Consider the following 24,225-nt stretch of genomic DNA (forward strand, 5'->3'; position numbering starts at 1 on the left):
TACGTAGTTTGACTCGGCCAGGAAGTTAGTAACAATTCTATGGTCTATTCTAATGGAAGTGTGTTTCTATTTGACTATGTGATGACTGATGATAGTTATATTCTATGTAACTATATCGCCAATCTTTATTCTAACATTGGAACAGACCTCAAAGATTACTTCGCAATGACTTCAATCCCATCTATTCTTTGAAACTTGCTCATTTCATCAAAATATTTAGGAATAATTTATAGGGTATGTTTACCTGGTCAGCAAAAGTCTAATCCAACCCTTAACGATCAGATTTTTCTGCTGACCAATATATATATATTTGCTGATCATTTAATTATATCCCTAATGTGTATGCTTATAGAGGGATTCAAAGGTCATTATGCAATAATCTTTCTAAATAGGTAAGAAGCAAAAACCGCAGCTAGTAGAAGTTGGCCGCAACTATACAGAGGGCCCAAATAACCCGACTGGATTCCAACCAAGCTGACTGCACACACTTTGCACTGTCAAGTGTGGAAGTGTCAGACGGACTCTATACCGATGTGCCGGATTACTGGACGTACCGGACCATCGAACTGCCGAATTATCGAGTTTCTACTGTATGGAGTAAGTATAACAATATGTGAATGAAGTTATACAGTTGCGAGTATTGAAAGTACAACACTTTTAGCTTACATGATATCATTTATTTTTCGAAGTTTTATATTATGTCAGTTGTCATTTATTATTACCGTGGCATGAAATAACAAGCTGTTTACAACAAGATAATGACTAAAATTATTGATTTTGTTCTAAAAACGAGCTAATTAAATTATTTAAGACTTATTTAAATGACACGTTATACCGTAGGAAATACGCGGTTAGTCTGTCGGACGTCGGGTTATTAGGTCCACGCTGTATAACGAAAAGTTCACAACTTATGCTAGTTTTACAGTAAGTACGTTAATTCGCATTTAATCAGTGTTATTAGAAAGCACACGACGAAGCGGTTAGAGGTACCTAATGATTCTCCGACAATTATTTAGCAGATTATCGATTCGCAGACAACGATTCGCCGAACATCGTTTCGCAGAGTGATTTATTTGTAGATGTAACTTTTGATCACAATGCAAAATGATCATTCGACCCATTGTGTCTCGACCAATGGTTCCTCGGGTAATTGTGACGGTTACTAAATGATTATTCTACGGAAAGTAAATGTGACGTTATCTATGAAAAGGGACCTTATTGTCGACGGCGCTTCCGCCGTTATAAAAGATGCTCCGATACAAATACAACGCTGCGCGACGCAGTGCGGCGTAAGCGCCATCGACAATAAGGTCCCTTTTCATAGATAATGCCACAAATAGGGGTATCAGTGCTGTGCTTATTTAATACTCTTGTAAACGACTATTACGCGTAATGACATTCTGCCAATCGTTTCTCTGCCAAAGAACCCATCTGCGAATCGTTGTCGGCGAAAAGAAAATTGGCGTATTTTTTCTCGGAAAATCAATAGCGCACCAGCGGTTAGTCCCGCACCGGGGCAAGTATTACTCACACATAAAACCAAACTAAACACTTTTAACTGTGCTATTCAGATTTTCGTTACCGTTTTTCACACTTTATATGATGGTCACGTGACGAACGGTACGAAAATATATCAACGTTTTAGAACAATTATTTTATCTCATTAGGATCCAAAGTACTGAAGTGCCCGGCGTAAATTAATGAGGAGAGCCGACCCCACCTAAAGTGGGAAAAGGGAAAGAAGAAGAGGATGCAAAGATCTCACGCATCTGACAATGAGAAGAAATAATATAATGAGTCTAAGAAAAGCACGTAAGAGTAAATTTTGCCTCAAAGGGCTGGCTAAACAAACCACAATTGACGAACCTATCAACACCACCCAGCAGTGAATATAGTTGTAACGTTCTCGAGAATATTCTCTGCTTTGTATGAGGAATGTTCTCGTTCGAGAATATTTCTCATAGTAAACGGAGAAAATTCTTGAGAACGGCACGCTAGCAGTGAACTATTAATAAATCCTAAAAATCACGTACCGCGAACGTTTTGACGGTGACAGGTGATTATGTTAGGTACGATTTGTTGCACCCCATTTACTATTGGGGTAATCTAAGCGATAATCGGTTTTATATACTTTACTTACAAGGAAAGGTACCCAACTGTCCGGTTCCGATTTGATTTATATTTATATATGTTATAGAGTAGTCTAAAATAACGGACACGTATTTCTTTTTAGCTGCCCAAACTTAACCTATTGGGAGAAATTGTCCTCCAAAGTACTAAAAAGTTACTAAATCTTCTAACTTCTATAGAAAGTGATGCTCAAGCAACTTGCTAGTTAATGGCTTGTTTGAGTATATGTTTGAGAACAGGAAAAAATAATGTACACGTGTTTTGTTATATCAGCTTAAAGTCAAGTTTGGAAATCAAGTCAAGGAAAAAAAGAGTTTTAGCCGATATAACAAAACACGTGCTCATTATTTTTTCCTGTTCTCAAACATATACTCAAACGAGCCATTAACTAGCAAGTTGCTTGAGCATCACTTTCTATAGAAGTTAGAAGATTTAGTAACTTTTTAGTACTTTGGAGGACATTTTCTCCCAATAGGTTCAGTTTGGGCAGCTAAAAAAAAATACGTGTCCGTTATTTTAGACTACTCTATAACATATATAAATATAAATCAAATCGGAACCGGACAGTTGGGTACCTTTCCTTGTTAGTCTAGCATACTCTTCAATTAAAAAAGCCATTCTTTTCTTTGCCATTAGGCGGAAGAGAATTGGCTCTCTGCTGAGGAGAGTGCGAGGCAGCAGCAACAGCCTCCTTAGGGCGTTGGGAGGGCGTCTCGACTGTTCTATAACTAAATTTCTATAAGTTCACCTTTGTTGTATTTAATTTACTCTGTAACTGTGTTTTTCGTGTTTTTATTTCTATGTACAATAAAGTATATACATACATACATACTGTAGCGAAACGCTACTACATCTGTCGTAGTTTTGTGGAATTACCGCCGTGCCTTGGTCAGGTTGTTTTTAGTGTTTTGGCCATGTTTCGCTGATGTTGATTCACGCGGATACCGTTAGGTGGCGCTTATAGCAAAAACGCGAAAACGCCGACCTTCTTCGTATAATTCCTGGCCGTTTATCTCTTCTTCCTCGCGTTGTCCTGGCATATTGCCACGGCTCATGGGAGCCTGGGGTCCGCTTGACAACTAATCCCAAGATTTGGCGTAGGCACTAATTCCTGGCCGTTTCTAATAAATTAAGTGCATACTAAATACTGGGCTGAGGTTGTCGTTGGCTGGGCAAACTAATGTCTAATCATGTTGTTACTAACTAAAATAAACCAAAAAATAATAATAATAATATATGGATCATGTAAACAGGTATGAAATAAAGCATTTTTTTCTTTAAAGGGAAATGAGTGAAAAATTGTCCTGATGCCTGAAAAGCACGTGTAATGTATAAGACTTTTAAAAACTGGCATAAATTGACTCTTATCGTTTTTTTCTTATTTTTTCATAAAAATTCTTAAATAAAAAAAAAGTACAGGAAAAAGGTAAGGTGAAGGGATTTTAGAGTCCATTTTAGGGTTTTAGGAGCTAGTTTCCGACACGATATTATGAGACTTACCGTTTGATCTCGGGCGGGTTGGTGACCTGTAGGTTGTTGTGGTTCCCGTGGCTCCCGTCGCTTGGCGGGACCTTCGTTACAATATAAACCGTTATTTATAAGGAATAAATTTATTACTTAAAAAATATTAAAACTGAAATCGTCTAAAATTCTATTGAAAAATCACAAATCGCAGCTGCGGCTCTAGGCGCCAGCATGTAGGTTTAAGAAAACTCAAAATCAATTAAAGTGATTCTACAGTTGTTTTCAGGAATATAAATAGTACAACAATAATATGTTACACAACGAAGGCCGCAGAAATATCTGATACGGTCTTATCCGTAGAGCCATAAGAGCGTGTCACATATTTTTGCGGCCTTCGAAGAGTAACGTATTATAACGCAAACTGAAGTTATAACGCAAACTATGTGCATATTAATAAGATTTCGCAGTCGGATATCGAAACTTCTTTGGGTCATCTGAAACCTGGAAGCTCCCCTGGTCCTGACAATCTTTATTTTAAAAGGCTGCAAAGAGTGGCTTATAGCACCCATGATGCACATTTTTAACTTGGCATTAAGTACCGGGCAGTATCCAAACAAATGGAAAATAACGAGACTGAAGCCTATTCCCAAAACTAACAAGACCACTCCGGTTGAGAATCTTTTATAGTTATATATAACACTGGAGATTTCCTTAAAACTAGATTTACAGTTTTTATTAATTATTTAGCTTTTATAGTGAAAAGTATTATTTTAGATGAGTCGTAGAAAAACTAATAGTGATAAGATTGATTAGTGGCTATATCATAATTGTATAGAATAGTAAAGCATTGGTAATGTATGTGTGTGTGAAAGGTAAAGTGGGACTGGGCAGGGCACATCTGCCGAATGCACCCCGAGCGCTGGACCAAACTAGTCACAGACTGGGTCCCACAGGATGGATCTAGGCAGTGGAAGACCAAAACGGAGATGGCGGGACGACCTTGATGCATTTATTAAAGAGTAGCGGGAGAGTGTATTGGATAGGAGCAAAGGGTGATAAAGAGGGGAGGCGTTTGCCCAGCAGTGGGAACAGGCTGAAAAAAAAAAATGTGCGTGTAGTGTGGAGTGATACATGTGTGTAGACGCGTACCGGCCGGGCGGGGTCGTCGGGCGGCGCCAGCGGCGGCAGCGGGCTGGCCGCGCTGTCCGCGTGCGCGCGGCACAGCGCCGCGCACCTGCACGGACCATATCTCATATTCATCTAAAACTTTTACATGTCTTACGTGTCATATTAATAAGTATGCTCAACGATTTTCCGCTAATATTATAACCAGAGATACTCAATGCACATGTGGCACGGCTCCCCAAACGATGATCGGAACATGTGTGCGGGTTTCCTGGGCAGGAAAGCATGTGTAACAAGATCTACGGGACGCAACAGACAGGGCGTTAAGCGTCGCTACCTTCTGGTCCCGCTTAATATAAAACCATATATATATGACGATAAATACGAAACCATCGACACGATAAGAAAAAGATAACCAGAGTACAGGAACCAGACCACCAGAACCAGAGTAGTAAGTTCGCCTTTGTACAAATGATGTTTTCTTTCCTGTTTTATGTTTATTTTTGTACAATAAAGTGTTTTACTACAACTACTACCAGAGTAACCGGAACTCTATTTTCAACTCCTACGCTTACTCTGGTTATAATATTAGCTGAAAATCGTTAAGCATTACAGTTTTGTTTGCCGCGACATCTATTGTCGAGTGGCAGTACTGAGAGTTCCGCTACTTGACGCTAGATGTGGACTACGAAAATAATAGTATTTTTGATAGCAAAACCGTTGTATGGAGTGATCACTCTTGGTCTTCTTAATTCTCTTTGATATCAGTTAAATCACAATTCATTAAAATAATTATCATCAAAAAAAGATTAAAATAAAAACAATAAATAACACGTAATAAATAATCAATACAATTTACATAGTCAAAAATAAAACATTGCATTAAAATTAAATTTACAGTACATATGGTGCTACTTTATCGCACTAGTGCGAAAATTAGCATATAACGTTACTGTGTCCAACATTTAAAGGGCCATATGTACTGTAAAACGTTGTAATTCGCAACTCGTGTCGATTTAAAACACTCCCTTCGGTCGTGTTAATTTATCGCCACTCGTTTCGAATTTCCTAGTTTTCGCACTTGTATCGTAATGTACTATATTATAATTATATTCTGACATGTCGTAAAATCCATTGTAGTTAGGCATTTTTTAGTTTACCAAGAAATGTCTGATCATTATCAATATTTTTAATGTTGTCGAGTAGTGTATTATAGATAGCTGGCCCCACAAAGAAAACTGTTTTGGTGGATTTCGCAAGTCGATAACATGTCGAGTCTAACATATTTTTGCGTTTTAGTGTAATACCATAACATTAGCCACGACAAAACTACTCTTCTACGAGTTATACTTATTGAAGCTATCATTCATTCATACCAAAATACATACATATACAGTTATCAATTTACAGCGTCACGCATCTGAACGTGAACAGCGAATCAGAACCGAGACAACAATCCTCGAGTTGATGGGAGTCATTGCGTACCTACTGACGTTGAGATAATACGTAGACAATAGTTATTACTGAATCAAAAAAGGTTATACAGGGTTAGAAAGGATTTTGCCATAAATGATCATTGTGAATCCAGGGTGGGGAAAAAATCTATGATTAGAATTAATGAAAAAATATTAAATTTAGAAGGTGCAAATAACTTTGTACTCGTATTTCATGGTGGTGGTGTACAACTGACCTGTCGCACATGCCCTGCTTGATGCTGTTCATGTTGCAGCCGGCCGTGGTGATGGTGACCAGCTTGTGCCCCACCAGCCACGTCATGGACTGCCCGCCGGAGAACATCCACTCTGCCGCGTCACTCCTGCAATATTTATATAAGCATCATATAATGTATCTACGGAAGTTTAATTAATTAATTTCGTGAACTAATGAAATCCTGCAGGTCCACGCAGGTCTAGGTGAGCTCCACGTGGAGAGCACATACCTCTGCGGCTTGACGCTGCAGGCGGAGGCGGTGTAGCGCGCCAGCAGGTCCAAGCAGGTCTCGGTGAGGTCCACGTGGAGGCCACATACCGCTGCGGCTTGACGCTGCAGGCGGAGGCGGTGTAGCGCGCCAGCAGGTCCACGCAGGTCTCGGTGAGCTCCACGTGGAGGGCACATACCTCTGCGGCTTGACGCTGCAGGCGGAGGCGGTGTAGCGCGCCAGCAGGTCCAAGCAGGTCTCGGTGAGGTCCACGTGGAGGCCACATACCGCTGCGGCTTGACGCTGCAGGCGGAGGCGGTGTAGCGCGCCAGCAGGTCCACGCAGGTCTCGGTGAGCTCCACGTGGAGGGCACATACCTCTGCGGCTTGACGCTGCAGGCGGAGGCGGTGTAGCGCGCCAGCAGGTCCACGCAGGTCTCGGTGGGGGCCACATACCTCTGCGGCTTGACGCTGCAGGCGGAGGCGGTGTAGCGCGCCAGCAGGTCCACGCAGGTCTCGGTGAGCTCCACGTGGAGGGCACATACCTCTGCGGCTTGACGCTGAAGGCGGAGGCGGTGTAGCGCGCCAGCAGGTCCACGCAGGTCTCGGTGAGCTCCACGTGGAGGGCACATACCTCTGCGGCTTGACGCTGCAGGCGGAGGCGGTGTAGCGCGCCAGCAGGTCCACGCAGGTCTCGGTGAGCTCCACGTGGAGGGCACATACCTCTGCGGCTTGACGCTGCAGGCGGAGGCGGTGTAGCGCGCCAGCAGGTCCACGCAGGTCTCGGTGAGCTCCACGTGGAGGGCACATACCTCTGCGGCTTGACGCTGCAGGCGGAGGCGGTGTAGCGCGCCAGCAGGTCCACGCAGGTCTCGGTGAGCTCCACGTGGAGGGCACATACCTCTGCGGCTTGACGCTGCAGGCGGAGGCGGTGTAGCGCGCCAGCAGGTCCACGCAGGTCTCGGTGAGCTCCACGTGGAGGGCACATACCTCTGCGGCTTGACGCTGCAGGCGGAGGCGGTGTAGCGCGCCAGCAGGTCCACGCAGGTCTCGGTGAGCTCCACGTGGAGGGCACATACCTCTGCGGCTTGACGCTGCAGGCGGAGGCGGTGTAGCGCGCCAGCAGGTCCACGCAGGTCTCGGTGAGCTCCACGTGGAGGGCACATACCTCTGCGGCTTGACGCTGCAGGCGGAGGCGGTGTAGCGCGCCAGCAGGTCCACGCAGGTCTCGGTGAGCTCCACGTGGAGGGCACATACCTCTGCGGCTTGACGCTGCAGGCGGAGGCGGTGTAGCGCGCCAGCAGGTCCACGCAGGTCTCGGTGAGCTCCACGTGGAGGGCACATACCTCTGCGGCTTGACGCTGCAGGCGGAGGCGGTGTAGCGCGCCAGCAGGTCCACGCAGGTCTCGGTGAGCTCCACGTGGAGGGCACATACCTCTGCGGCTTGACGCTGCAGGCGGAGGCGGTGTAGCGCGCCAGCAGGTCCACGCAGGTCTCGGTGAGCTCCACGTGGAGGGCACATACCTCTGCGGCTTGACGCTGCAGGCGGAGGCGGTGTAGCGCGCCAGCAGGTCCACGCAGGTCTCGGTGAGCTCCACGTGGAGGGCACATACCTCTGCGGCTTGACGCTGCAGGCGGAGGCGGTGTAGCGCGCCAGCAGGTCCACGCAGGTCTCGGTGAGCTCCACGTGGAGGGCACATACCTCTGCGGCTTGACGCTGCAGGCGGAGGCGGTGTAGCGCGCCAGCAGGTCCACGCAGGTCTCGGTGAGCTCCACGTGGAGGGCACATACCTCTGCGGCTTGACGCTGCAGGCGGAGGCGGTGTAGCGCGCCAGCAGGTCCACGCAGGTCTCGGTGAGCTCCACGTGGAGGGCACATACCTCTGCGGCTTGACGCTGCAGGCGGAGGCGGTGTAGCGCGCCAGCAGGTCCACGCAGGTCTCGGTGAGCTCCACGTGGAGGGCACATACCTCTGCGGCTTGACGCTGCAGGCGGAGGCGGTGTAGCGCGCCAGCAGGTCCACGCAGGTCTCGGTGAGCTCCACGTGGAGGGCACATACCTCTGCGGCTTGACGCTGCAGGCGGAGGCGGTGTAGCGCGCCAGCAGGTCCACGCAGGTCTCGGTGAGCTCCACGTGGAGGGCACATACCTCTGCGGCTTGACGCTGCAGGCGGAGGCGGTGTAGCGCGCCAGCAGGTCCACGCAGGTCTCGGTGAGCTCCACGTGGAGGGCACATACCTCTGCGGCTTGACGCTGCAGGCGGAGGCGGTGTAGCGCGCCAGCAGGTCCACGCAGGTCTCGGTGAGCTCCACGTGGAGGGCACATACCTCTGCGGCTTGACGCTGCAGGCGGAGGCGGTGTAGCGCGCCAGCAGGTCCACGCAGGTCTCGGTGAGCTCCACGTGGAGGGCACATACCTCTGCGGCTTGACGCTGCAGGCGGAGGCGGTGTAGCGCGCCAGCAGGTCCACGCAGGTCTCGGTGAGCTCCACGTGGAGGGCACATACCTCTGCGGCTTGACGCTGCAGGCGGAGGCGGTGTAGCGCGCCAGCAGGTCCACGCAGGTCTCGGTGAGCTCCACGTGGAGGGCACATACCTCTGCGGCTTGACGCTGCAGGCGGAGGCGGTGTAGCGCGCCAGCAGGTCCACGCAGGTCTCGGTGAGCTCCAGTGGGGGCCACATACCTCTGCGGCTTGACGCTGCAGGCGGAGGCGGTGTAGCGCGCCAGCAGGTCCACGCAGGTCTCGGTGAGCTCCAGTGGGGGCCACATACCTCTGCGGCTTGACGCTGCAGGCGGAGGCGGTGTAGCGCGCCAGCAGGTCCACGCAGGTCTCGGTGAGCTCCAGTGGGGGCCACATACCTCTGCGGCTTGACGCTGCAGGCGGAGGCGGTGTAGCGCGCCAGCAGGTCCACGCAGGTCTCGGTGAGCTCCACGTGGAAGGCGGCGGAGGCCGAGGCCGCGCCGGCCCGAGTCGCGCCGGACCCGGACCCGATGGGCGCCGCTGACACGCCGCGGGACCCCTGGTAAGAGACGACTTACATAACTAAGATAAAAAAAATGGTCGCCATTTTCAACATTTTACTCATTAGAGAAGCTTCCGTGATCTGAGTAATAAACGGCATGAAAATTTTAAATATTCGGATATAGAAATGGGAGTGGCTTAGGATCTATAAGAGACCTTATGATAACTATAGTGAAAAATACACAGTAAATACACTAAAATATTTTAAAACTACAAGTTTTTATACAAAGAGAATTTAAAAATGAGTGTTACCAGACTGGAGCTGCGTTTGCGATTGCTGGAGTCCTCATTGGCGGGCGCGTGCACCTTGTAATTGTGCAGCTGCTCCTCGAACGGCATGATGATGTAGTTGTGCAGGCCCTGCCAACACAACCATTGTTTAGAAAATATCCTGTAGGGACCAGCTTGACAGCTTGTTTTGTAGTCTAAGGGCCGATGTTTTTTTCAATACTATTAGAAATATTAGAACAAAACAATTATTTACAGAAAATATTTTAATTTGTTTGTTTTTTGGCAAGTAGAAAAAACACTACTATATCCATTATAAACTGAAAATAAATGTCATATACTAAGAAAAAAATACCAAGAAATCTTTAGCGTTGCGAGAGTTATACAAAATTTGCCTCCGAGTGAAACACAATTTTTTTACCACACCAACGCGAGGAAAATACTTACTATGAAATACCACGAAAAACAAAACAAATCACATCCCAATGAACGTAATAAAAAATGTATCATTTAAAAGACAATTCCACCAGCTAACACAGACTTAAAATTTGCATCTGATTACTTTGTCCCACATGTGGATAAAATGCAACTTTCTCATTAGTTATTGAACAATCAAGAGGGCCTTTACCAGTTGGTGTGGTGAAAACATATATCCAACCCAAGACAGTGTACAATAAACGTCATAGAAGCAACAATACTTCATTCCCTTATACTCTCTCACATTACATGGCTACCCTGCCATGCACAGTCGACGTTAAAGATAACACTTTTGCAACCTAATCCTTTACGTATACATTGGCTAAAAATGTATACATATCATTCACGTCGGCAGTATAATACTCACGTGTATAATAAACCTGACGAAGTTCCGTCTATAAGACAGCCGGCACTTGAGGAACCAGGCGGCGACCACGTGGTGTGCGAGCGAGACGACGTAGTGGTTGTAGCGGGACGGGTTCGTGTACGGGAGCAGGATGGCGAATACGGACATGTATTGGTCTTCGACGAACGAGGCGAATACTCGCGGTAGTCGGGTTAAAGCTGAAAAAAAGGTTCTTCTTAATATGGTTATACAATATATGTACAGGATAGTTATTAAAACTGAATTTTAACGTTTTTTTAACTTGTAAAATAAATACTTTTTTTTTATATCGCAACGTATTACTCGTGTTTTTGGATTATTATTAATAAATCACAGTTTAATTCCTAATTTGAACAACTGATAAAAAAACTAAAGCAGGCAATTTTGGAAGTTATTTTGCCGTGGGAGTCCATAAACCAGATATTGGCTTATTTTTAGTTCCTACGAACTGAAGTACTAACCTTTCAGTTCGAATCTAAACGACTGCAGCGCCATCTGGGTTGAACTTACTGGATAGAAATTCAAGCATTGGTCCTGCGATGAGTTTGGTGTCGGACACCTTGGACAAGTCGAGTAGAACCTCGGGAAGTAGCTTCACCATGGTGTCACGGGCTTCTAGGGTGAACTGCGTCAGTGCTGCTAGGTATGGCGCCGGCGTTCGAAGCACTAATAGACAGAAAATATTATTATAGTCTGGATGAAACTTTGCATTGACAATATAACTGAATATACTCATTCTTCTACATGGTACAATAAAAAAAATTATAACTACTATCAAAGCTTGAGCCGTTGAATTATGTAGAACATAGAATGTGTGAATACTATATAGTGTAGTTCAGAGGTATCCAAATTCCTCGCGGAAGAGAAGCGAAATACACGGAGGCCTGGCGTTTTAACCACAATGACAACACACAGTTATTAAGCCAATTAAACAGTCAAAACGTATAGTAATTTTACGAATTTATTTAGTGTGGGTAGTCGACTCAAAAATGTTGTATACCTGATAAGTTAGACAAGGACAGACTGACCCATGCCGTAGCGCAGCAGACACCGCACGACCCGCTGTTGTGTTAATAGCTCGAGGGAAAACCAGGCTTCGGTCGGAGACCTGATAAGTTAGACAAGGACAGACTGACCCATGCCGTAGCGCAGCAGACACCGCACTACCCGCTGTTGTGTTAACAGCTCGAGGGAAAGCCAGGCTTCGGTTGGAGACCTGATAAGTTAGACAAGGACAGACTGACCCATGCCGTAGCGCAGCAGACACCGCACGACCCGCTGTTGTGTTAATAACTCGAGGGAAAGCCAGGCTTCGGTCGGAGACCTGATAAGTTAGACAAGGACAGACTGACCCATGCCGTAGCGCAGCAGACACCGCACTACCCGCTGTTGTGTTAACAGCTCGAGGGAAAGCCAGGCTTCGGTTGGAGACCTGATAAGTTAGACAAGGACAGACTGACCCATGCCGTAGCGCAGCAGACACCGCACTACCCGCTGTTGTGTTAATAACTCGAGGGAAAGCCAGGCTTCGGTCGGAGACCTGACAAGTTAGACAAGGACAGACTGACCCATGCCGTAGCGCAGCAGACACCGCACCACCCGCTGTTGTGTTAATAACTCGAGGGAAAGCTAGGCTTCGGTCGGAGACCTGATAAGTTAGACAAGGACAGACTGACCCATGCCGTAGCGCTGCAGACACCGCACGACCCGCTGTTGTGTTAATAGTTTGAGGGAAAGCCAGGCTTCGGTCGGAGACCTGATAAGTTAGACAAGGACAGACTGACCCATGCCGTAGCGCTGCAGACACCGCACGACCCGCTGTTGTGTTAATAGTTCGAGGGAAAGCCAGGCTTCGGTCGGAGACCTGATAAGTTAGACAAGGACAGACTGACCCATGCCGTAGCGCTGCAGACACCGCACGACCCGCTGTTGTGTTAATAGTTCGAGGGAAAGCCAGGCTTCGGTCGGAGACCTGATAAGTTAGACAAGGACAGACTGACCCATGCCGTAGCGCAGCAGACACCGCACGACCCGCTGTTGTGTTAATGGTTCGAGGAAGGCGTGGTACGGAGCTAATGCCCCGAGAGAGGGCAGCACGGCGGCGTGGAGCTCCGACACCAGGACCTTTTGACCTCGCAGGCACTCGGGGAACGCCAGGCTTCGGTCTGAGAGCTGAAAAAAAATGTTAGGCTGAATCTGTGTTGTCCTTATTGTTAAAGAAAGGACGCTTAGCACTAGGAATTTCGTACATTGACCCGTCTGTTCCTATCTCTATATTGCTGTCTCGCTCATGATGCTGGCGGTCAATGCCACTGTGCAATTTGTAAACATTAAATCCACCAATGGTCAGTTAAGAACGTCAATACACTTATCTGACTTATGTGGAAAAGTTTTACGAATGATCAGTTACGTGGTCAATTTAATTTCATATAAATTGTTCCTACGAACCTTATATACGTTGAACTAACAAGTTATTTGTGTACTAACCCAAATTATAATAAACAGTTAATTTTTTTTATCAGCCCCATCACGCATAATAGCCATTAAAGCCATTGAAATCACAGCATTCTCGAGGTTCTAAATTCACACTTAATTTTCAATGGCTTTACAGCTATTGCTGCCGTGTAGTCCAAGTACCTGGTGCTTCCCCTTGTAGCAGAGCTGGTAGCAGTGCGCGGCGCGGGTGTCCTTGATTAGGCTGGTAAAGCTCGGAAGACATGATGTAGACCTTGAGATTCCTTCTCGCGGCTCAAGGCTAGGGTCAGAATTCCTCAGGAACTCACCATGGCGCAGAGAGTAGAAGCCAGCAGGTCCAAGTCTTGGGCCCTGCGACCGACACAAAGAGCCCTGGACTGTAGTAAGGCTGGTAGGGCCCAGAGAACATGCTGTAAGACGGACCACTCCTTTTCCCGACTCAAGGCTAGGGTCAGAATGCGTGCACAGCGGCCCACTGGGAGAATACAAGTTCCCTGCAAATTACATAAATAAATAAATATTATAGGACATTATTACACAAATTGACTAACTCCCACAGTAAGCTCAATAAGGCTTGTGTTGAGGGTACTTAGACAACGATATATATAATATATCAATATGTATAAATACTTAAATACATAGAAAACATCCATGACTCAGGAACAAATATCCATGCACATCACACGAATAAATGCCCTTACCAGGATTTGAACCCGGGACCATCGGCTTCATAGGCAGGGTACACTACCCACGAGGCTAGGCCGGTCGTCGAGGTCGTCGAAATGTAAGTTAATTTACTATTTAAAGATTGTAATCTTCTGCCCGCAACTTCTGAGTAGAATTATTATCAAAGTACGTATCAGCTCTTCTTACTACTTAGGGGATGTTCTTTGTGATAATACTACACTATGTATTTTCTCGGGACTCGAAACGGGGACGGGAATCTTCGTGGAAAGCGCGAACATGACTGCGAAACCACCGCAGTCATGTGAGTGTGAAATTTTGCGTCGCGAAGTCGTGCCGTGATTCCCCCCATATACTCGTACACAGCGTGTGTATTCTGTACACTGACCGGCACTTGATGGCTGCTGGGCGGCGGGTGGTGGCCGCGCGCGGCGAGCGGCTCGGCGAGCAAGCTCGGCGAGCACAGGGGCTTGATGCGCAGCGCGGCCGCGCCGTACACCGGGCTCCCGGCGCTGTCGTAGCAGAACCCCACGGAGTTGAACGCGTTCGCGCGGAGGCCGAAGATCATGTCAAGAATCTGTAAACGAAAATGTTATTAAAGTATTGTGAATACTTGTCCTGTGAAGAGTTATTCCTGTCTTTTCCTACTCCTCTACTGTTATCTGTCATTTTTGCATTCATTAACACGAATATAAGAACATACATAAAAGTTTTCAAGAAAAGTCTATATTGTCTATTCCTCATAACAGCTCTTGTGCTTTTAATAGCTATAACGTTACTGCGATTAATGGCTACCAACCTAACAAAATCAAAACGAATACAGTTTTAAACTAAGTGCATTGCTGCCAACTTACAAAATATTCATTTGGTTGCATAGTAAAAACAATCACTTCATAAGTCAGAAACACGCATGTGACACCCGTAATATAGCAATACCCATAGACTACGAAGACCGCTTAGCGTTGCTTGTTAGTCTCCGTAGGCTACGGTGGCCAAAATCGAGAAAAATCTGTCCAAAAATCTAATTTAGCGCAGAGCAAGTACCAGGGCCTCATGAGTTACGAGGAGGTATCGCCGACCGGCCGGCCGCGGCCCGGGGCGGGCTGGGCGCGTAACAAGGTATGCTCGCGCGTCTTGGCTATATACTTTTGCTTTATTTGCCTAAATTAAGATTTATTTTTGTTGACTCGTACAAATATACTCTCAGGGCTCTGTTGCCGATCTACCACAGACTATCTGCGCCATGAACACTGACTTGGAGAGCATCTTAGATTGGAGTAAGCGTTACGGTCTCAAGGTAAACCCTACTAAAACTCAGGTTATGGTAGTAGGTAGCTCAAAGCTTACTGCCCGGATTGATTTTGGCTCTCTACCTGCCATTGTGTTTGACGGTATTCAGATTCCCTTCTCTGTCCAGGTAAGGAATCTGGGTGTCATGATGGACCAGAGTCTCTCTTGGGCACCTCAGGTGAGTGAGGTTAGTAGGAGGATGTTTGCTGCAATTGCATCGCTCCGCAGACTTCGAAATTTCTTGCCTTACGCCACTAAAATTGCGCTAGCTCAATCTCTCTTACTGCCCATATTAGATTATGCTGACATTTGCTATCTTGACCTTACGCAGGATCAGCTGAATAAGCTTGAGCGCCTCCAGAATCTCTGTATAAGGTTTATATTTGGCTTGCGCAAATATGACCATGTGTCTCAGTTTCGTTCTCAGCTCAAGTGGCTTCCTATTCGTCTTCGCCGTGACTCTCATATTCTTGCCCTCCTATATGGCATTCTCTTTAACCCCGCTACACCACCTTATCTCAAAGAGCGTTTCAAGTATCTCTCTTCTATCAGATGTTCTCAGACTCATATTCTTGCTCCTCCCTTATCTACTTCAAAATTTTATAATAGCTCTTTTACCTTCCGGGCTGTTCGGTTATGGAATGCTCTGCCAGTAGAATTAAGATTAGCTAAATCTCTCCCCATTTTCAAAAATCAGCTGAAACTATACTTTCTATCTCTACCTTAAGTTGCCATTTATATATTTTATATGTGTAAGTATAAATATATATATATTGTATTATATTATATTGTATATTTATTAGTATATTAGGTATTGTTTTAATACTTATATAAGTAGTATGTGTGTTTGTATTTAATAGTCTCCATATTTAGCTCCTTGCACTACCTGTTGACTATTGTATGAGTTCGAAATTTCCTGCTACCTAAAGGTTGTCTGGAAGAGATCGCTTTTTAGCGATAAGACCGCCTGTTGTTAACTGGTTCTATTTTCCTTTAAAATTCATTTGTAGTTTTACATGTATGTAAAATGTATAATTGTTGGTGCAATAAAGAATATTTACTTACTTACTTACTCGTAGGAAAAGTACTGTATGCAACTTTGTATAAGTAGGTCAAAATAAAACTAAACAAATGGTAAATGCTCGTAGCGTATTCCTTGTAACTCACGTCACTCGCCTTTTTTGACCCTTCTTATACAACGTTGCATAAAATACTATAGTTTTATTGTAATCACACATTAAACTTTCAAACTATCAATTAATGCTTGCATAAAACAGATTGTTTCACACGGTATACAATCGACTATTCATTATTTCTTTTGGTAAGGTTGTAAGATATTTTTTTATTTATTAAGCCGATAAAGAATAAACCAAGGTAATAGAGCTAATGAAAAATATGAAGCAGCAGCAATAGTTCACCTTCTTCCTGCAGGGCGCGTGCGCGGCCGAGTGGCGCGGGTGGTTGAGCGCGTGGTCGAGGTGGTCCAGCAGCACGAGGCAGGCGCGCGCCGCGTGCGCCGCCGGGGCTCGGAGCAGCTTCGCGTGGAACACTTCTAGGAGACCTGATCATGGAAACTACATTATTATATGTACAGTCAGAATAAACTGACACCAGCTTCTCCCAAAATTTACGATTCAGGTGTTCTTTCATGATTTTTTTAAAATAAAACTATAAAAAAAACAAACGGCCAAGTGCGAGTCGGACTCGCACAGGAAGGGTTCCGTACCATTATCTATAAAAAACGGTCACCCATCCGAGTACTGACCCCGCCCGACGTTGCTTAACTTCGGTGATTGGATGAGAACATCGAGATTGGAAAGAAATATTTATTTTATTCCGTTTTTAGTATTTGTTGTTATAGCGGCAACAGAAATACATAATCTGTAGAAATTTCAACTGGCTAACTATCACAGTTGACGAGATTGTGACAGACGGACAGACGGACGGACGGACAGCGGAGTCTCAGTAATAGGGTCCCGATTGACCCTTTGGGTACGGAACCCTAAAAATAGGACAAGGTAACAAGGTGATCTCTTTAAAAACTTGCCAGCGGACGTCAAATTATTGTTTCTGACTTTGGATATCAATGTATTTATCAACAGCCATACTCTTAGCTAAGAGCCAGTCTTAGTAATAGGGTCCTTTTTTACCTTTGGGTACGGAAACCTAAAAACCATATTCACGGATTTTCTAAAAATTGCGGTATGAATATGTTGAGTCTTTCTGAACAACTTTTAGTAAGGGATGTACTTTTGGACTCTGGTCTCGAAGAGGAAAGCTCAAAATTAAACATCTCGTTTATTTATAAACAGTAGTAGGTATGTTTAATTCCGCTGCACTATTAATCACTCAAATCATCTCACGAAAACACAAAACAAAATTAATATCTTTATTATAAAATCCATAGACAACCGTCTGCTAGTTCTAGAAATAAATAAAAACCGGCCAAGAGCATGTCGGGCCATGCTCAGAGTAGGGTTCCGTAGTTACTCTTCCGTCACAATAAGCTAAACTGAAGCTTAAAGTATAGTAGATTATTAACCAAGGGATGAACTGTGGATGAACTGTACGTCTTTTTACTATGAAGGGGAAACTTTTTGCGATAACTCAAAAACAGCTAAACTAATCATATCCGCTATAGTTTTCATTTAATGTCTTTCTTAAGCTCTACTTCCAAGATTTTTTTCATATTTTTTGGACCTTTTTCTTTCTTTTTCTTTCGGAGCAATTATTTCCGAATATATTCACTATATCAAGAAATGTTTGTTGAAGACCCCTATTAGTTTTGAAAGACCTTTCCAATGATATCCCACACTGTAGGGTTGAAGCAAAAAAAATAATCACCCCCACTTTACGTGTCGGGGAGGTACCCTAAAAAAAAAATTTTTAGATTTTATTGTACGACTTTGTCGGCTTTATTGATTTATATATCTATAAGGGTTCTTAGTTGACTACGGAACCCTAAAAACATACATCTACCGGGAAATTGAGTAAACATATCTAATTATGCGTTTTATAACATTTCGTAATATGTCTAAATTGCAGAATAAATAAACGTTCTTTATTTTCAACATACGCACCTGAGACCGCAAGAGTGACGTCTGTTAAATCTGGCTCGGGGTCTGACTCGTGGGGCTCTTCACTCTCAAACGGCCGGTTCATTATCTACAAGTAACATTTAAAATTAAATAGTTCACATATTTAATAACAGTTGCAGTTAGGGGAATTTAGTTGTAGTTTAAATTTGTTTGAAAGTTGTTGCTTGGGTAGTGCAATCTCAGATTTTAATTATCTTAAAGGTAGCACACAGGATGCGTCTGCGAAGATATGCACGTGCGTGTGCGCTAAAATGTTGCAGCCGTGCACGCACATGCCACAGAAGCGGTGTGTCGTCTCTCATAAGGATCTCTGTATATTTGAACGCGCACGTGCAAATGTACATCTACGCACACGCATCCGGTGTGTATCGTATTGACTTACGGCTAGTCAATAGGCCGCGGCGCAGAGTTAACTTGGTCCAATTATAAAAATTGACAGGAAGACATACCTTCTCCAACAGGTCGATGAGGTCGGTGGCGGCGTCGCCGGCCAGCAGCACGGCCAGCTCGGCGGCCGCGGCCCAGCCCAGCGCCGGCACGCCCACTACACTACTAGTGGCTTGTGGCACGTTACCTTCTCCAGCAGGTCGATGAGGTCGGTGGCGGCGTCGCCGGCCAGCAGCACGGCCAGCTCGGCGGCCGCGGCCCAGCCCAGCGCCGGCACGCCCACTACACTACTAGTGGCTTGTGGCACGGTACCTTCTCCAGCAGGTCGATGAGGTCGGTGGCGGCGTCGCCGGCCAGCAGCACGGCCAGCTCGGCGGCCGCGGCCCAGCCCAGCGCCGGCACGCCCACTACACTACTAGTGGCTTGTGGCACGGTACCTTCTCCAGCAGGTCGATGAGGTCGGTGGCGGCGTCGCCGGCCAGCAGCACGGCCAGCTCGGCGGCCGCGGCCCAGCCCAGCGCCGGCACGCCCACTACACTACTAGTGGCTTGTGGCACGGTACCTTCTCCAGCAGGTCGATGAGGTCGGTGGCGGCGTCGCCGGCCAGCAGCACGGCCAGCTCGGCGGCCGCGGCCCAGCCCAGCGCCGGCACGCCCACTACACTACTAGTGGCTTGTGGCACGGTACCTTCTCCAGCAGGTCGATGAGGTCGGTGGCGGCGTCGCCGGCCAGCAGCACGGCCAGCTCGGCGGCCGCGGCCCAGCCCAGCGCCGGCACGCCCACTACACTACTAGTGGCTTGTGGCACGGTACCTTCTCCAGCAGGTCGATGAGGTCGGTGGCGGCGTCGCCGGCCAGCAGCACGGCCAGCTCGGCGGCCGCGGCCCAGCCCAGCGCCGGCACGCCCACTACACTACTAGTGGCTTGTGGCACGGTACCTTCTCCAGCAGGTCGATGAGGTCGGTGGCGGCGTCGCCGGCCAGCAGCACGGCCAGCTCGGCGGCCGCGGCCCAGCCCAGCGCCGGCACGCCCACTACACTACTAGTGGCTTGTGGCACGGTACCTTCTCCAGCAGGTCGATGAGGTCGGTGGCGGCGTCGCCGGCCAGCAGCACGGCCAGCTCGGCGGCCGCGGCCCAGCCCAGCGCCGGCACGCCCACTACACTACTAGTGGCTTGTGGCACGGTACCTTCTCCAGCAGGTCGATGAGGTCGGTGGCGGCGTCGCCGGCCAGCAGCACGGCCAGCTCGGCGGCCGCGGCCCAGCCCAGCGCCGGCACGCCCACTACACTACTAGTGGCTTGTGGCACGGTACCTTCTCCAGCAGGTCGATGAGGTCGGTGGCGGCGTCGCCGGCCAGCAGCACGGCCAGCTCGGCGGCCGCGGCCCAGCCCAGCGCCGGCACGCCCACTACACTACTAGTGGCTTGTGGCACGGTACCTTCTCCAGACCACAACGTGCCCGAGTATTTGCAAAAAATAGTGGCGGATTATTTTGCAGGCCGCGTTGTGGTATTCCCAACCAGGGACGGCTGGGGCAGACGGAAGATGTCGTGCGGTGTTCCACAGGGTTCGGTACTTGGGCCGCTCCTGTGGAACATTGGGTACGACTGGGTCCTACGCGGGGTCACTTTGCGGGGGATCGGCGTCACGTGTTACGCTGATGACACTCTCGTGTCGGCCCGTGGAAGGACCCACAGGGAAGCCGCTTACCTAGCCACAGCAGGTGTGGCTCATGTGGTCCACAGGATCCGGGCTATAGGCCTAGAAGTGGCTCTGCACAAATCCGAGGTCCTGGTTTTCCACGGACCTCGAAATAAACCACCAGAGGGGGCACAGATAACTGTGGGAGGAACTTCCATCGCCGTCGGGTCGACGATGAAGTACCTGGGACTCGTTCTCGACGGTAGGTGGAAGTTTGAGGAGCACTTCAAGCGCCTGGCTCCAAAATTGATGGCTGCAGCCGGAGCGCTTGGGCGGATCCTCCCAAATCTAGGCGGTCCAGGAGGAGCCTGCAGGAGGCTATATCTGGGTGTGGTGCGCTCAATGGCGCTCTACGGGGCGCCAATATGGGCGGATACCCTGAGTCCTCGGAGTGCGGCCCTATTGCGCCGGCCGCAGCGGGCCATAGCTCTCAGGGTGGCTCGAGCGTACCGCGACAACTCGCACGCAGCAGCCGGCCTGCTAGCTGGGAGCCCGCCATGGGATCTTGAAGCCAAGGTTCAGTCCGCGGTCTATTGGCGGGTGCTAGCAGCAAGGAGGGAGGAGAACTGGCCTGCCCCTCGTGAGGTCCGCCAGTGGCGTGAAGAGGCACGAGACGTCCTCTACCAGCAGTGGTCAGAGCGTCTGGAAATCCCGGGAGCTAGCCGGGACCTGGTGGCCGCTGTTCGGCCCGTTTTGAAAGAATGGGTCGAACGCAAGCATGGCGCACCCTCCTTCCATCTCACGCAGCTCTTAACGGGGCACGGCTGTTTCGGCTGGTACCTGTGTGAGAGGTTGGGAAGGGAGCCGACGACAGCGTGCCATCATTGCGATGGAGGAGCCGTGGACACGGCGCAACACACGCGCGAAGAGTGCCCTGCGTGGGCGGAGCCTCGCGCTATCCTGTCCTCGGCCATAGGAGGAGACCTCTCGCTGCCGGCGCTAATAAGCCGCATGCTCAGCAGTGAGGAAGCGTGGGCGGCAGTGGCCTCCTTTAGCGTCACCGTCCTGTCGCAAAAGGAGGCTGCAGAGAGAATGCGCGAGGACGATGCGAATTCGCTCCCTCAGCGCCGTAAGAGGCCAGGTCGGCGTCTAAGGGCATACGCAGCCCGAATGATACCGCCTTAACGGGAACCTGCGGGTGATGGGCCGGGAGTTCCATCACTCGCCTAAAGAGGTTCCGAGCTGGAAGGCCCTCAAGTGTTCCGAGGCGTCTTCAGCGGAGTAGGCTGCAGCAGCAGCCACAAAAGTCGAGCCCGTAATGGCAACGCCGACGGGGTATCGGAAGTCTACAATCGCGTTCCCGAAACCCCGTCCACAAAGCGCGCGGTGGAACACCCCAGGGGGTTTAGTCCGTGGGAGTCGGACATACCCACTCGGCTTCTCCCGTGCCAGTGGGATCCATAACGGATTCCCCCTGGGTCAAAAAAAAAAAAAAAAAAAAAAACGGTACCTTCTCCAGCAGGTCGATGAGGTCGGTGGCGGCGTCGCCGGCCAGCAGCACGGCCAGCTCGGCGGCCGCGGCCCAGCCCAGCGCCGGCACGCCCACTACACTACTAGTGGCTTGTGGCACGGTACCTTCTCCAGCAGGTCGATGAGGTCGGTGGCGGCGTCGCCGGCCAGCAGCACGGCCAGCTCGGCGGCCGCGGCCCAGCCCAGCGCCGGCACGCCCACTACACTACTAGTGGCTTGTGGCACGGTACCTTCTCCAGCAGGTCGATGAGGTCGGTGGCGGCGTCGCCGGCCAGCAGCACGGCCAGCTCGGCGGCCGCGGCCCAGCCCAGCGCCGGCACGCCCACTACACTACTAGTGGCTTGTGGCACGGTACCTTCTCCAGCAGGTCGATGAGGTCGGTGGCGGCGTCGCCGGCCAGCAGCACGGCCAGCTCGGCGGCGGCGCGCGCGGCGGCGGCGCGCGCGGCGGCGGCGCGCAGCGCGGGCTCGGCGGCCGCGGCCCAGTCCAGCGCCGGCACGCCCACTACACTACTAGTGGCTTGTGGCACGGTACCTTCTCCAGCAGGTCGATGAGGTCGGTGGCGGCGTCGCCGGCCAGCAGCACGGCCAGCTCGGCGGCCGCGGCCCAGCCCAGCGCCGGCACGCCCACTACACTACTAGTGGCTTGTGGCACGGTACCTTCTCCAGCAGGTCGATGAGGTCGGTGGCGGCGTCGCCGGCCAGCAGCACGGCCAGCTCGGCGGCCGCGGCCCAGCCCAGCGCCGGCACGCCCACTACACTACTAGTGGCTTGTGGCACGGTACCTTCTCCAGCAGGTCGATGAGGTCGGTGGCGGCGTCGCCGGCCAGCAGCACGGCCAGCTCGGCGGCGGCGCGCGCGGCGGCGGCGCGCAGCGCGGGCTCGGCGGCCGCGGCCCAGCCCAGCGCCGGCACGCCCACTACACTACTAGTGGCTTGTGGCACGGTACCTTCTCCAGCAGGTCGATGAGGTCGGTGGCGGCGTCGCCGGCCAGCAGCACGGCCAGCTCGGCGGCCGCGGCCCAGCCCAGCGCCGGCACGCCCACTACACTACTAGTGGCTTGTGGCACGGTACCTTCTCCAGCAGGTCGATGAGGTCGGTGGCGGCGTCGCCGGCCAGCAGCACGGCCAGCTCGGCGGCCGCGGCCCAGCCCAGCGCCGGCACGCCCACTACACTACTAGTGGCTTGTGGCACGGTACCTTCTCCAGCAGGTCGATGAGGTCGGTGGCGGCGTCGCCGGCCAGCAGCACGGCCAGCTCGGCGGCGGCGCGCGCGGCGGCGGCGCGCAGCGCGGGCTCGGCGGCCGCGGCCCAGCCCAGCGCCGGCACGCCCACTACACTACTAGTGGCTTGTGGCACGGTACCTTCTCCAGCAGGTCGATGAGGTCGGTGGCGGCGTCGCCGGCCAGCAGCACGGCCAGCTCGGCGGCCGCGGCCCAGCCCAGCGCCGGCACGCCCACTACACTACTAGTGGCTTGTGGCACGGTACCTTCTCCAGCAGGTCGATGAGGTCGGTGGCGGCGTCGCCGGCCAGCAGCACGGCCAGCTCGGCGGCGGCGCGCGCGGCGGCGGCGCGCAGCGCGGGCTCGGCGGCCGCGGCCCAGCCCAGCGCCGGCACGCCCACTACACTACTAGTGGCTTGTGGCACGGTACCTTCTCCAGCAGGTCGATGAGGTCGGTGGCGGCGTCGCCGGCCAGCAGCACGGCCAGCTCGGCGGCCGCGGCCCAGCCCAGCGCCGGCACGCCCACTACACTACTAGTGGCTTGTGGCACGGTACCTTCTCCAGCAGGTCGATGAGGTCGGTGGCGGCGTCGCCGGCCAGCAGCACGGCCAGCTCGGCGGCCGCGGCCCAGCCCAGCGCCGGCACGCCCACTACACTACTAGTGGCTTGTGGCACGGTACCTTCTCCAGCAGGTCGATGAGGTCGGTGGCGGCGTCGCCGGCCAGCAGCACGGCCAGCTCGGCGGCCGCGGCCCAGCCCAGCGCCGGCACGCCCACTACACTACTAGTGGCTTGTGGCACGGTACCTTCTCCAGCAGGTCGATGAGGTCGGTGGCGGCGTCGCCGGCCAGCAGCACGGCCAGCTCGGCGGCCGCGGCCCAGCCCAGCGCCGGCACGCCCACTACACTACTAGTGGCTTGTGGCACGGTACCTTCTCCAGCAGGTCGATGAGGTCGGTGGCGGCGTCGCCGGCCAGCAGCACGGCCAGCTCGGCGGCCGCGGCCCAGCCCAGCGCCGGCACGCCCACTACACTACTAGTGGCTTGTGGCACGGTACCTTCTCCAGCAGGTCGATGAGGTCGGTGGCGGCGTCGCCGGCCAGCAGCACGGCCAGCTCGGCGGCCGCGGCCCAGCCCAGCGCCGGCACGCCCACTACA

At 50.5% G+C, this 24,225-nt stretch overlaps 1 protein-coding gene across 1 annotated transcript in view; it reads right to left on the reverse strand.

Moving 5' to 3' along the window:
• LOC133521768 (tuberin) overlaps positions 1 to 24,225 on the reverse strand; it is an 88,192-nt gene that overhangs the window by 42,855 nt on the left and 21,112 nt on the right. The window contains exons 13-38 of the mRNA XM_061856837.1: positions 24,001 to 24,225; positions 23,597 to 23,850; positions 23,308 to 23,475; positions 23,048 to 23,186; positions 22,605 to 22,897; positions 22,355 to 22,483; positions 22,051 to 22,179; positions 21,830 to 21,929; positions 21,381 to 21,468; positions 20,830 to 21,021; positions 19,992 to 20,116; positions 19,617 to 19,841; positions 19,242 to 19,466; positions 18,867 to 19,091; positions 18,275 to 18,359; positions 16,613 to 16,755; positions 14,153 to 14,481; positions 13,529 to 13,730; positions 12,746 to 12,917; positions 11,256 to 11,411; positions 10,728 to 10,924; positions 9,908 to 10,015; positions 9,493 to 9,653; positions 6,410 to 6,535; positions 4,744 to 4,828; positions 3,631 to 3,701 (exon numbers count right to left, since the gene is read on the reverse strand). Coding sequence (XP_061712821.1) covers positions 3,631 to 3,701; positions 4,744 to 4,828; positions 6,410 to 6,535; positions 9,493 to 9,653; positions 9,908 to 10,015; positions 10,728 to 10,924; positions 11,256 to 11,411; positions 12,746 to 12,917; positions 13,529 to 13,730; positions 14,153 to 14,481; positions 16,613 to 16,755; positions 18,275 to 18,359; positions 18,867 to 19,091; positions 19,242 to 19,466; positions 19,617 to 19,841; positions 19,992 to 20,116; positions 20,830 to 21,021; positions 21,381 to 21,468; positions 21,830 to 21,929; positions 22,051 to 22,179; positions 22,355 to 22,483; positions 22,605 to 22,897; positions 23,048 to 23,186; positions 23,308 to 23,475; positions 23,597 to 23,850; positions 24,001 to 24,225 — 4,352 coding nt within the window. The remainder of the gene's footprint in view (positions 1 to 3,630; positions 3,702 to 4,743; positions 4,829 to 6,409; positions 6,536 to 9,492; positions 9,654 to 9,907; positions 10,016 to 10,727; positions 10,925 to 11,255; positions 11,412 to 12,745; positions 12,918 to 13,528; positions 13,731 to 14,152; positions 14,482 to 16,612; positions 16,756 to 18,274; positions 18,360 to 18,866; positions 19,092 to 19,241; positions 19,467 to 19,616; positions 19,842 to 19,991; positions 20,117 to 20,829; positions 21,022 to 21,380; positions 21,469 to 21,829; positions 21,930 to 22,050; positions 22,180 to 22,354; positions 22,484 to 22,604; positions 22,898 to 23,047; positions 23,187 to 23,307; positions 23,476 to 23,596; positions 23,851 to 24,000) is intronic.

The sequence above is a fragment of the Cydia pomonella genome, chromosome 10, assembly GCF_033807575.1.
Source record: "Cydia pomonella isolate Wapato2018A chromosome 10, ilCydPomo1, whole genome shotgun sequence".
Lineage (NCBI taxonomy): Eukaryota > Metazoa > Arthropoda > Insecta > Lepidoptera > Tortricidae > Cydia > Cydia pomonella.